Source organism: Botrytis sinoallii, assembly GCF_014898435.1.
Source record: "Botrytis sinoallii strain Bc 23 chromosome Unknown BSIN_016, whole genome shotgun sequence".
In the NCBI taxonomy this organism is placed as follows: domain Eukaryota; kingdom Fungi; phylum Ascomycota; class Leotiomycetes; order Helotiales; family Sclerotiniaceae; genus Botrytis; species Botrytis sinoallii.
This window is the reverse complement of record NW_024066043.1, coordinates 912,710-925,279: the sequence shown is the minus strand read 5'-3', so window position 1 is coordinate 925,279 and position 12,570 is coordinate 912,710. Positions and strand designations below refer to the sequence as shown.

General features: G+C 43.1%; 4 protein-coding genes across 4 annotated transcripts; 3 read left to right on the top strand and 1 right to left on the bottom strand.

Annotated features, from left to right (window-relative positions):
• Nucleotides 1-739: 739 nt before the first annotated feature.
• EAF02_008625 (uncharacterized protein) lies at nucleotides 740-5,102 on the top strand (the record flags this gene model as incomplete). The annotated part of the gene is made up of 6 exons (XM_038904673.1): nucleotides 740-965; nucleotides 1,114-1,253; nucleotides 1,364-2,717; nucleotides 2,766-2,804; nucleotides 2,863-4,172; nucleotides 4,209-5,102. 6 exons carry the CDS (start codon nucleotides 740-742, stop codon nucleotides 5,100-5,102), a joined length of 3,963 nt encoding a protein of 1,320 aa, XP_038755730.1.
• A 919-nt stretch (nucleotides 5,103-6,021) lies between these two features.
• Nucleotides 6,022-7,192, bottom strand: EAF02_008624 (uncharacterized protein; the record flags this gene model as incomplete). The annotated part of the gene is made up of 2 exons (XM_038904672.1): nucleotides 6,022-6,967; nucleotides 7,038-7,192. 2 exons carry the CDS (start codon nucleotides 7,190-7,192, stop codon nucleotides 6,022-6,024), a joined length of 1,101 nt encoding a protein of 366 aa, XP_038755729.1.
• Nucleotides 7,193-7,616: 424 nt separating this feature from the next.
• On the top strand, nucleotides 7,617-8,524 carry EAF02_008623 (uncharacterized protein; the record flags this gene model as incomplete). Its single annotated transcript, XM_038904671.1, has 3 exons — nucleotides 7,617-7,780; nucleotides 7,833-8,048; nucleotides 8,113-8,524. The coding sequence occupies 3 exons, from the start codon at nucleotides 7,617-7,619 to the stop codon at nucleotides 8,522-8,524; spliced, it is 792 nt and encodes a 263-aa protein (XP_038755728.1).
• Nucleotides 8,525-10,583: 2,059 nt separating this feature from the next.
• On the top strand, nucleotides 10,584-12,156 carry EAF02_008622 (uncharacterized protein; the record flags this gene model as incomplete). The annotated part of the gene is made up of 7 exons (XM_038904670.1): nucleotides 10,584-10,705; nucleotides 10,833-11,013; nucleotides 11,163-11,246; nucleotides 11,325-11,444; nucleotides 11,496-11,552; nucleotides 11,619-11,821; nucleotides 11,886-12,156. 7 exons carry the CDS (start codon nucleotides 10,584-10,586, stop codon nucleotides 12,154-12,156), a joined length of 1,038 nt encoding a protein of 345 aa, XP_038755727.1.
• Nucleotides 12,157-12,570: the final 414 nt, after the last annotated feature.

Here is a 12,570-nt window from a genome sequence, read left to right as displayed (position 1 = left end):
CATTCATGGTTCAGTGGTACCCTGACCTGATCGAGTTAACTCGATTATCACTCTCGGTCGTCTAGTTGGTTTATGACGTCAGACTGTAATTTCTCATGTGATCTGGATGTCGCGTGTTCGACTCACGCCTGAGAGACTTTCTTTTTGGAATTTTTTTGGATTGATCTTTGATGAGGATGTTTGGAGACTTTTCGTTTTGGAGGAGATGGGATGGCTCGGGCGGTTGGTGGTGGGGGTGTTTTTGGCTTCACGTGTTGATAAGATAATGGATGTTGCAGATTGGTAACCTTATGTAATATACATACATAGGTATCTATAGCACAAGTAGGTAATCTAAGAAATCTGTTTCGATTTAATTGTATATCAACTATCATATCAACTATATCAATATCATGCCTTTCAAGCTAGCTCTATATCCTCTAACGCTAGCAATATCTTCAAACGCTAGTAATATCTTGCTGTCTATGTTGAAGAGCTAAATAAATTAAGAGGTTGACTCTGCTAGCGCATTATGACATTAAAATGATTCCACATTCTCCAAAAGAGGTGGGCCATTGTAGATCATCCGACCTTCACCCGTGTATGAGTCGCACTCGCACTCATTTCACCGGCGCGGGGAAATTTAAATAATTTTTTTGTTTCCTCTTTCATCTCTAACCCCGCCATTCCCTCAAAATTATATATCGAAAATTCGAACAATTCTCGAGTTGTGCTTCATCGCACAACAGGCAGAGACAGGATGGAATACCTTAAATTGCCTGGAGATTCTTGCTTCACTCCAGCTGAGGCTACAAAGCTCGCGGCGAGAATCAATGATGTTCATCAAGTGAAGGTAGAACTTACGGGTGTTTGGATTCATTATACACATTTGAGACACTCGGATCCAGAAACTGAAGCCAAGATCAAGCAACTACTTCCAGTCTCAGGAGTGGATTTGGAGGCTAAATTGGGAAGCAAGATCTATTGTAAGTCGTCACTTATTCATTGTCCGAGATAATTCTGGGCATTGAAAAGTGGTTATTGAGGGTTTCAATGCGCGCACGCCATGGCCTCTCGTCACTTTCTACATACTGCAGTGCAGTGCAAGCAAACACTAACCCTCCAATCTACTAGATGTTACTCCAAGAAACCTTTCCCCATGGAGTTCCAAAGCTACAAACATCGCACATGTCTGCGGTCTCGAATCCCAAGTTCACAGAATTGAAAGAGGTCGGGCTATTTTGATAAAATATGCGGAGCCATCTGAGGCAGAGGTGAGCATCAGTGATTTCATCTCAGTACATGTTCCCTTGTGTGGAGAATTATTTGGAGGTTCAATTCTATCTGGATGCTCAAACCAATTACTGACTTCCTAATTCTCAAGAGGGAGGATTTGCCATTCAAAGATATCCTTTACGATCGCATGACCGAGAACATCAGTGCTGAGGAGCCAGATGTGCACAAAATTTTCGAAGAAGGGGAGCCAATTCCCTTGGAGGTTGTTGATCTTTGGGTAGAGGGTTCAACACCTATCGAAGTCTTGAAAGCGTACAACGTGAAGCGTGGTCTCGCTCTAGATACCCCAGAAATGGAATACCTTGTTGAAAAATACACCCAACACGGCAGATCACCTACCGATGTCGAATTGTTTATGTTTGCGCAAGTCAACTCTGAGCATTGTAGACATAAGCAATTCAATGCGAACTGGACAATCGATGGCATGGGTATGGATATGAGTTTATTTGGAATGATTCGAAACACCCACAAGAAAAATCCAGATTTCACCGTATCAGCTTATAGCGACAATGCTGCCGTTTTACAAGGACAGATGGCCAGTCACTGGGCCCCCGAATACTCAACTGGTAGTTGGAAGCAAACCCCTGAGGTTGTGCATATCCTAGCGAAGGTGGAGACTCATAACCATCCCACAGCAATCTCACCTTTCCCAGGAGCAGCGACCGGTTCAGGAGGAGAAATTAGAGATGAAGGTGCAGTGGGTAGAGGATCCAGCCCCAAAGCTGGTCTTTGTGGATTCTGGGTTTCAGACCTTTTGATTCCAGGACATAAGCAACCATGGGAAATGGATGTTGGCAAGCCAGCACATTATGCCAGTAGTTTGGAAATTATGTTGGAGGCACCAATTGGTAGTGCCAGATTCAACAACGAGTTTGGTAGACCATGTCTTGCTGGAACCTTTCGTACCCTCCTTACAGATGCAGATGCCTCAACGGACGAGTTTCGCGGATACCATAAGCCTATCATGATCGCTGGTGGACTAGGTACTGTTAGACCAGAACACGCCATCAAGAATGGCAATGACGTCAAACCCGAAGCTCATGTAATTGTTCTTGGTGGCCCAGCAATGTTGATTGGTCTTGGTGGGGGTGCAGCTTCAAGTAACACATCTGCTGGAGAAAGCTCAGTTGAGCTTGACTTTGACAGTGTTCAGCGAGGAAATCCAGAAATGGAAAGAAGAGCTCAGATGGTTATTGATCATTGCAGAGCCTTGAAGGATGAGAATCCTATTGCATTCATCCATGATGTAGGAGCAGGTGGATTATCCAATGCTTTGCCGGAGCTTGTTAAGGATGCCGGATATGGTGGCAAATTCGAGCTTAGAGATGTCGAGAGTGCGGATGGCAGTATGAGTCCTTTACAAATCTGGTGCTGCGAAGCTCAAGAACGTTACGTCTTGATTGTCAACAAGGAAGACCTTGGTAGATTTACAAGCATCGCCAGTAAGTTACGTCTTCAAACGTGGTAAATCTTATACTAATCATTTACAGAACGTGAACGATGTGGCTTCTCTCCATGTCGGGACCGTCGTTCCCAAGGATCAAGATGGAGTTGCCAAACTTGTGGTAACTGATCGAGATTCTACAGAGCACCCTACACCCATCGATCTCCCTATGTCTACTTTGTTCCCCAAGGACAGGAAATTGGACAGAATCGTGCAGTCTAGGAAACCACAGCTTCTCCCATTCAACGCAGAGAAATCCCTCAAAGAAGCGTACCCCCACATTCCCGATCATGATCTCTTAAGAATGGCTATCGAGCGTGTATTTTCCCTTCCATCTGTTGGCTCTAAATCTTTCCTCATCACTATCGGTGATCGTTCCGTTGGAGGTTTGACCGTTCGCGACCAAATGGTCGGACCATGGCAAACTCCTGTCGCAGACGTAGCTGTCACAGCTAGTGCTCTTAACATTGGTGGCAAACTGAAGACTGGTGAGGCTATGGCTATGGGTGAAAAGCCTACGTTGGCTTTGATCTCGGGTGCAGCTTCGGCTAGAATGGCTGTTGCCGAAAGTTTAATGAACATTGGTGCAGCACATCTTCTGGGCAACTTGCCTCGTATCCGTTTATCTGCAAACTGGATGGCCGCAGTCAACCAACCTGGTGAAGGTGCAGCTTTGTATGAGGCAGTTCAAGCCATTGGAATGGATCTCTGCCCTAAGTTGGGAGTCAGTATCCCTGTTGGCAAAGACTCAACATCAATGAAAGCCTCGTGGAAGGATCAAAAGAGTGGAGATTCTAAAACAGTCACAGCTCCTATGACTGTGGTTATTTCTGCCTTTGCGCCAGTCGCAAATGTTCGTAACACATGGACGCCTGCACTCCGAAGACTTGAAGATGTCGGAGAGACTACATTGATGTATGTTGATCTTGCTCAAGGTCACAAGGCTATGGGTGGATCAGCCCTCGCGCAATCTTTCGGTCAAGTTGGAGATGAAGCACCGGATGTTAGAGATACTGATCTCATCATTGACTACTTTGATGCTTTACAACAATTACACGAGTCAGGAGTTGTGTTAGCCTACCATGATATTTCAGATGGTGGTTTGTTGACTACCATCGCCGAAATGATGTTTGCTGGACGATGTGGCGCTGAGATCATGCTTGATGGAGTTTCTAAGAGCGCATCCCCATCTCACGTCATCGAAGCTTTGTTCAACGAAGAACTTGGTGCTGTTTTCCAAGTTCGTAAATCGGACGAGGTCAACTTTATGAGATGTTTTGCTACCTGTGGTCCTCCACCAGGACTCATCAGAAAGATTGGACGAGTACCAGCTGCATCGAAACAACAACTCGCCATTCGCTACGGACAGAAGCCAATCTTACACATGTCAAGATCTGAGCTTCAACAACAATGGACCAAGACATCTTACCAAATGCAACGTCTGAGAGACAATGTTGATTGTGCTGACGGTCGAATTTGAAATATTAAGGATGATCGCGATCCTGGTCTCCACTATACCCTTACCTATGAGCCTAAGGAGAACATTCTTCCATTGACGGCATCAATCACATCCACTTTCTCTAAGGCACCTCGCGTAGCTATTCTCCGTGAACAAGGAGTTAACGGTCATGCCGAAATGGCATTTGCTTTCAAGGCTGCAGGATTTGACCCTATCGATGTCCACATGACTGACATCATTTCTGGACACTATTCTCTGGCTAATTTTGTCGGTATTGCTGCCTGTGGTGGTTTCTCTTACGGTGACGTCATGGGTGCTGGTCGTGGATGGGCAAATTCCATTCTTATGCATGAACAAAAAGCTCGACCAGAGTTTGAGAATTTCTTCAAACGCCCTGATACATTTGCATTGGGTGTCTGCAATGGTTGTCAAATGCTTAGTCGCATATCTGAACTTATTCCTGGTACTTCTCATTGGCCTGTCTTTACCGACAACCAATCTCAACAATTCGAAGGCAGAGTCAGCATGGTGAAGATCCAAGACAATGCCAAGAAACCATCTGTATTCCTCCACGGTATGAATGGTAGTTCCTTGCCTATCGTCGTTTCACACGGTGAAGGTCGAGCTTCGTTCAAAAATGATACAGACTTGGGAGCCTTGAACTCTGATAATCTCATCCCAATCAGATACACAGATAACTTCGACAAACCCACAATGAGATACCCATACAATCCAAACGGCAGTCCTGAGGGTATTGCAGCAGTGAGAAGCTTGGATGGAAGAGTCTTAGCTATGATGCCTCATCCAGAGAGAACTATCATGGCAGATGTCGGTAGTTACGTACCAAAGGAGAGTGCAGAGGAGTGGGGAGAATTTGGTCCTTGGGTCAGAATGTTTAAGAGTGCTAGAAGATGGGTCGGCTGATTGGATCGTTGCGAAGTGAGATGATATGAATGGGATATATGGAGAAAAAATGGCTAGAATTGGGTTAAGATATCATTGCATGCATGCTTGCATTATTAGTGTCGATGGAGTTTAGGGGTGGATATTGAAATAGATAGATGGTTATCACGCGAATATTGAAAAAATTGGGTTCTTTTGCATGTTTTTGATGTACTTGAATTAGCTGTGAAAATTGAAGTATTTTGCAGCTAATTACAACTATTTGTGGAGAACACCTTGATCCGGGACTTTCTGGATAAGAGAAACGTCATTCTACGCCCTTCGCCCTTGTTTGACTGCATCGCACTATCATCTCTTTCCTTGGGATACCCTCAACTGGAGTGAGAATTCAATCCCATGCCTGGTATTCGAATCATTCGTGGGTACGTACTGTGGTGTGTCGTTGGGGCGAAGATGGCTATACTACGGCATTGCGTCTTCTTGCCAACGATATCTGGGGTTCAAGCAACCGCCATGCTCATTCTGTTTGAGGCTCGACATTCAGTGTCTTAAGTTTCGCCCATAGTAACAATCAGCAGGGTTATTTGCTAATCTTGAAGCTGAGAGCTCTGAAGGATTTATATATGAGATGGTACGATGTGTGTATTAGAGGGATTGAATCAGTGAGACGCATCTATGAGAGGGTTTGGACTTTCCATTCGTGGGGTTTGTCCTTGACGGTGATTGGGAGGCTCTGTCGCTAAGATCTTGAGATCTAGAGTCGTATATAAAGGTGCCGGGTGGGATGTTAGACGTGTTAGTGAGGCTCTTGTGGGGAGCTAATGCTGACTCTTGAGGCGAATAATAGTCTCATCGAAGATAGGAAGGGAGGAAAAAGGGATTGATTTGCTCGATAAATCCTGGAGTACACTTCTCCCCTCATGCCCAAGTCAACAAATTCCTAGCCAGCATTCTGAGCCCTGAGACGCTTGATGATTGCTTCATCCATATCGTGCTTATATTCAAGTTGGGTAATCTTTTGTTGAAGCTCTGCAATCTTTGTATCTTTGGTTTTAAGAGCTACGCGTGTGATGTCACGACCTTTCACGATACCCGATATTTTTAGTGCATGTCTGGCTAGCATTTGACGCAGTCGAGCGGAGACTTCATCGTCGATATGTTGATCCTTGAGAAGATTCATAATGTCTTCCGTCATGTCGTAATTTTGCGGCGAATCCCCTGTGCTGCCGTTTGAAGGGGAAGCCATGAACTTGGGAGGTGGACCTTTCGTAGCATCTTTGAATCTCATAGGAGAAGGTGTCTCTGCAGGACTAAATAATACAGATCGTTCATTCCCACCCCACATCCCACCATTTATTCTTTTGCGGCTTGTAGAAGGAGTACCAAAAATGTCTTCGTCCCGTGTACCTTTTGTCGTAGGCGTAGGATACATATTAGCACCATTACTTTCTCCTTCGCCCCGCTTTCTTTTACTTCCGGGTGTTGTTGTCTTGCCATCCATCTTCCCCTTTCTTGGAGTCTCTGGAAAGCTTCCAGGGTCTGTTCTCTCAACAGTCTTGACCACTTTCTCCTCATCCTCTCGAGTTAAAGGCCATGCCCCAAACTCATCGTGTTCCTTCTTCCCAATATCTTCCAGCCATTTATTACTCGCAATCGCATGCCCTTCCAACGTTCTTTTATCTCTCGATGGAGTCACTGGTGAGCGCGATTCGGGTGTATGAGGCTCCGTTCTTGTGCTATTCAGAACTGCGCCCATCTCCCTTACTTTAGCTTTATCGTCCCATAAGAAGAATCCACAGCTGGAATCTTTTGGTTCTTGACATGTGTAGAACCATCGACCTTTATTTGCTCCTTCTTTCTTGACTTGGAACCTTACGGCGGGTAGTCTGGGGTTGCAATTGCCTGTCGCTATGTTAACTAAATGATAAAAAGATATCTAGTTTCGAGGCAACTTACAACTGCCAGTTGCCATCAGAAAAGAGTCCATTCAGAGCAACCTTTGTTGGTGTTGCTTTGAATGATGGTGCTTTGGATGGTGTCGCTCTGGATGGGGTTGCTTTGGATGATGTTGCGCCATTGCGCTTTTGAGGTGTGTTAAATACACTATACATTGTTTATTAGTATGAGATAGAATTAGGTGTAGCAAGTCTTTCAAAGTATCATCGTCATTTCAAGAAGTGGTGGGAGTGAAACATCTCCCCTCTTGTTGACATCGTCACCATCGCAACCATTGGAGGGATGATTAACTTTATCCGTTATCTTATCGGAGACGTCGATCTACAAACTGCATCGATGAATATCGGATTCGGATAAAGTCAAGGACCGATCAGCAAAATAAGGTTATTATGTCATCAATTATGGGATTCATTATCTCCAAATTAATTATTGTTGAATCTGTTGATTTGACACAACATCTAATTCAATTCTTCCCAATTGTCATTGCCAAACATTTTTTCGTGTCTATGGACTTTGTATTATAAAACTTATCACGTCTGCCATTGCTGGCTTTGAACTGCCAAAACTACCACAGTCAAAATGGGTCTCGTTTCATTCATCACTGGCTATATAGCCCCTATGTTTATCATAATATCTCCCATAACGTCGTATGCGGATCAGACATACTCGATACATAGGAACAAGTCCAGTGCGGGATTTTCTTTGGATATCCCTTTGATCATGCTTGTAGCATCATTTCTGAGGTACGACGTCCTGTAATGTGCGTTGGAAGACTGATGCTAATCCTCATCGTAGAGTTTTTTATTATCCTGGAGCCCATTTTGATACCTCCTTACTGATACAGTCATTCATTATGATTGCGATGCAAACCATGTTATTGAAGGTTGCGCTTGATCATCGACCATCGCCATCGTCGAAAGGAGGAGACGCGGCTATACCATTTGCTGGACACAGAGAAGGGGATGGAGCGTCAAGACCATATAACTTCTGGCAATGGCGTTCCCCAAAACCGTACGCATTGAATCACTGTGTTGCTTACCAAAGGGTTACATGATGCTAACGAAAAAATTCACAGTTACTGGCAATTCCTCCTTTACCTATTCATAGCTCTCATCGCATGCGAGCTCATTCTCTCTCCAGCTCCATGGTTTTATTCTGTCTACTCTGATGCAACCGGCTACATTGGACTCGGCGTAGAAGCTACCCTCCCAATTCCTCAAATAATTGCAAACTACAAATCTCGATCCTGCAAAGGTTTCCGTTTCTCAGTCATGGCCAGCTGGATTGCCGGTGATGTAATGAAGATGTTCTGGTTTTTTACGGCCACAAGTGCTATACCATGGGCTTTCAAACTTTGCGGAATGTTCCAGATGTGCTGCGATTTATTTTTGGGTTTGCAATTTTGGATGTATGGAGATGGTGATGCAAAGAAGAAGGATGACGACTTTAGAGCACCAATTGGGGAGAAAGATGCCCGGTTATCATGAGATGAATGGGTTAAGAATTGGAAGTAGGGGGAGAGCCGAACAAAATTTATAGAAATCTGTTGATGAACAAGCGAGACGAACGAACGAACGAAACTAGCGATGAAAATGACGGGAAATGTTAGTTAGAATACATGATGAAAGTCGGAAGATTTTCAAACTTATTAGAAAAGTGTTAATGGTACATATATATTTAATCAAATCCATTTGTTGATGGGCATTTTCTCCTGAAATTAATGCGACCCCTCATACTCTTGAAATCACAATTGCTTCATCTTGGACTTGTCATGAGCGGTAGATTCCATGTTTGTGACATGATTGACTCTCGAGAGCCTGCCAGTGTGTATTTAAAGAACTCTGTCAAGTGAGAAGAATCACATCCTAGTGGCCGCTATTCAGCTTGGCACAACTGCTTCGGTTCACTTCTTGGAAGCTAGTCATCGCGTATTTAGCTAGTGCTTGAATGATTTCGTTTAATATACGTTCTAGTTCTATCTCACTCACTGAACTTCTTTCTTTTCTTGCAAGTAGATGAAAATGTATGGTGAAATTCTTGTCGTCAGATTCATATTCGAGATTATCCATTGTTCACTAAGATGCTGGTTATTGTGATTTTGAAACATCGGACGAGTATTCTACCATGTAAGTTCATCAAATGTTTCTTTTCGATGTAGTTTGATGATGATTTCCATATATCAGACGAATGCTTCGAAATGCCCATACTCAAACAAAGCAATGAGAAATCTACATTGGTCAATACTCTTGATTCCATTACAGAATGGCATCTCCCTTGGCAGTTTGATAACCAAGCCTGGAAGAAGCTGGCTTCAGTCCAAGTAGATATTCATCACTAGATTTTGTCCAAACATGTTTTTATTTTATATCCACCTTGACTCTTTTATTTATAGAGATAAAGGGTACCGTATTGCTATATTAATGGCTCAAAGCAAGGGACTCGGCACTTGAAGATGATTGGAATTGAACTGTCTTGCTTATAACTTCTCGCAAACCATATAGCCACTAGATCCTGCACTCTCAATTCTGTCAACTATCCATCCACCCATAGCTCTCCCTCATATGACTGATTTGCTATCACTACCGCCTTCATTTATATCCTAATGTTCCGTCTCATGGGTTCAGTTACACTGCATTTATATTGCACATACAAAAACACTTAACAGCGACTCTTAAGCCCGCTCGTATAGCTCGAGTCTTCATACCGCCCCGCATTCATCTTTTAGAATCATTTATGCCACTGGCCACGCTCTCTATTTTTACATCTACATGAACGTCGGACTTTTCTACAAATTATCCATCGGATGTACGTCAAATTTACCTTCTACTAGCTAGCGTTCACGAATATCCTTAACCGTAATATGAATAGCAAAAAAGTCTCTTTCATAGTCCGTAACTAAGTGATATACAAGATGATAGGCTATTTTCTCGTTAAACATTTTAGTGGATGTATATTTACCATTTATATTCTCCCAAGCGATGAAATGGGTCTCCTCATTCCATGTCGCGTGGGCACCTATGATCTAGGTATGGAAAGATCCAAGATAGAGAAAGACATGAAAAAGAAAACTTCAAGAGCTACAAACGACATTTAAAATTTCGAAGCATCGAATGACTCCCAACAAGTAAATGCACGAACCCCTCAGAATATACATCAAGGTTAAACAATCCTCAGCCATCCAATTGGCTGTCTCAATTTCCCAAAGTATAAACGCGTTCATACCCCTCAAAATCTAACCAATCTCACAACATCAATATTCTCTCAATGTAACACATTCAATTCTCTACAGCCTGAAATTCTCACATTCCATTGGCCACAAAGCTTCCGCCAATAGACCCCCAAGCCTCGTCTGTGCGAGCTCAAATGAGGGGTAAATTTAGCGGGAGTGTAACAAAGGAGGGGTAAGCAACATCGAACCATAAAATTCAATTATATTGCTGAAGCTCTTTACACAATCGAAATTACTTTTGCTTTTATTTATCGCAACTCCAGTCTCTTAAATATTCTCCATCGTGAAAGAAGAATCAATTGATCCATTGCGAAAAAATGAGAGGCGTAGTAATCAAGGACCGTAATTCCCCCTGGGAAGTCTCCAATGATCTGGAGAGACCTGTTCCCGGAAAACATCAGGTTTTGGTGAAATCGCTGGTTACAGGAATTAATCCTTTGTGAGTCCTCTATTTCTCAGATTTCACACACACACATTATCTCTCGCACTCTCTCACTCCCTCTTCTTCGTAAACGACCCATCTTACCAATTTCCCCCACGAGCATACCACTAACTCAAAAATAAAGGGACAACATAATGCGACAAACCGGTTCCCTCATCCCTTCCTACCCAATAGTACTCGGCTGTGACGCTTCAGGAGTGGTTGTTGAATTAGGCCCTGGCGTTCAGAAATTCAGAGTTGGAGATGGCATTTTTGGATGTGCGACGAGAGTTGGAGAGGAGGGTTATGGTACTTTTCAGGAGTTTGTATGTTTGAGGTTCCTTTTCCATTCGGACAGGATACTTTGAATGGTGGGTGAGGCGGGTAGTCTGAGTAATGAGGTTGGGTGGGAATGAGGGATGGAGAATGGTGGGATGGAACAAGAGAGACGCTAACTATTAACTCTCTTCAATAGCATTTAATGGATGAGAAACTGGCGTTCAAGAGACCAGAGAGAGTTTCGGTTGAAGAAGCTGCGACGATTGGAGTGGGACTTTTGGTGAGCAAATCTTTCCCTCTTGCTAGTTGTCATGTTATGGTGTTTGTGAATGAGCAATACTGACTGCAATAATGATAGACAGCAGCAATATGTCTAAATGAGGGAAATAATATCATGTATCCTGCCACTCGCGAGAATCAACCAGAATGGTTTATTGTTTTAGGAGGCACGTCGAACGTCGGACAATACGGAATTAAGGTTCGTGTATCCATCTACAATTTGCAAATGTTGACATTGACAAATATCTAGCTTGCAAAATTGTGCGGATACCAAGTCCTTGCTTCATGCTCTCAATCTAATGCTGAGGTGAGCTTCGCGGAAGAGAATGAAGTTGAAATGATATTATGAACTAACTAACCTATCCCACTACAGTTTGTCACATCTGTCGGTGCAGATGCAACATTTGACTACAAACAATCTACCGAAACACAATTGTCTGAGATCGAAAAAATTACATCGGGAGAGTTTGCGGGTATATTTGATGCATCAGCTGCCAGTTCCGCAGTAGGCTTAGCTGCTTTGAATACCAAATCCACAGCAAAAACACAAAAAACATTCTCGACTACGAATGATTGGTATGTAAAAGCTTCCAATCTCTTCACGCTCCGGAAAAAAAAACTACAACTAAATAATAAATAGGGACGAAATCGACGAACAAAAGGACATCAAAATTTATCACGTCCACCTTGGACAAATGGGCAATTTTGGAGAGCCATTAGGCGACGCAACCAACAGCATTGTAGAGAAACTGATTCCAAGACTTGAAAGCTTGCTTTGGAAAGGATTATTAGAGCCAAATGAAGGAGAAGTAGTTGCAACTGGATTTGGAGGCGTAAGTTTTGGTGTTGATCTTTCGACGAAAAATGAGATTGGAGGAAAGAAGATATTGGTTAAGCTGCAGGATTCTTAATGCGGAGGTGCATTCATCAATATGGTAATCATATGATGCCACTTGTTGGTCTTTAGTTAGAACCCTCTCGGTAGTGGAGAGTTAGTTTATCTGATACGAGTTCTTGAATAAATCAGAGTGCAGCCATATGACGGGAATAGGAAGCTTGAGTGTAACGGGATATATTTCAAAATACATTCTGAGAATTTCTGGTTCAGCTATTTGCTGAATGATATGTGTTTTAACTCGAACAACTCTTTGCACGCGGTTTTCGGTTTGATCAAAAGACCAAAAAGAGGGAAGAGGAGCATGTGATCTGATTTAAAAGCCAAAAAGAGGGGTATATCTGATTTCGATTATCTTCTCTTTGACAAGTCTGGCCTTCCAATCAGAATTAGATATTAAGCTTACTGCTGTCCAGATCAGGTCACAGCA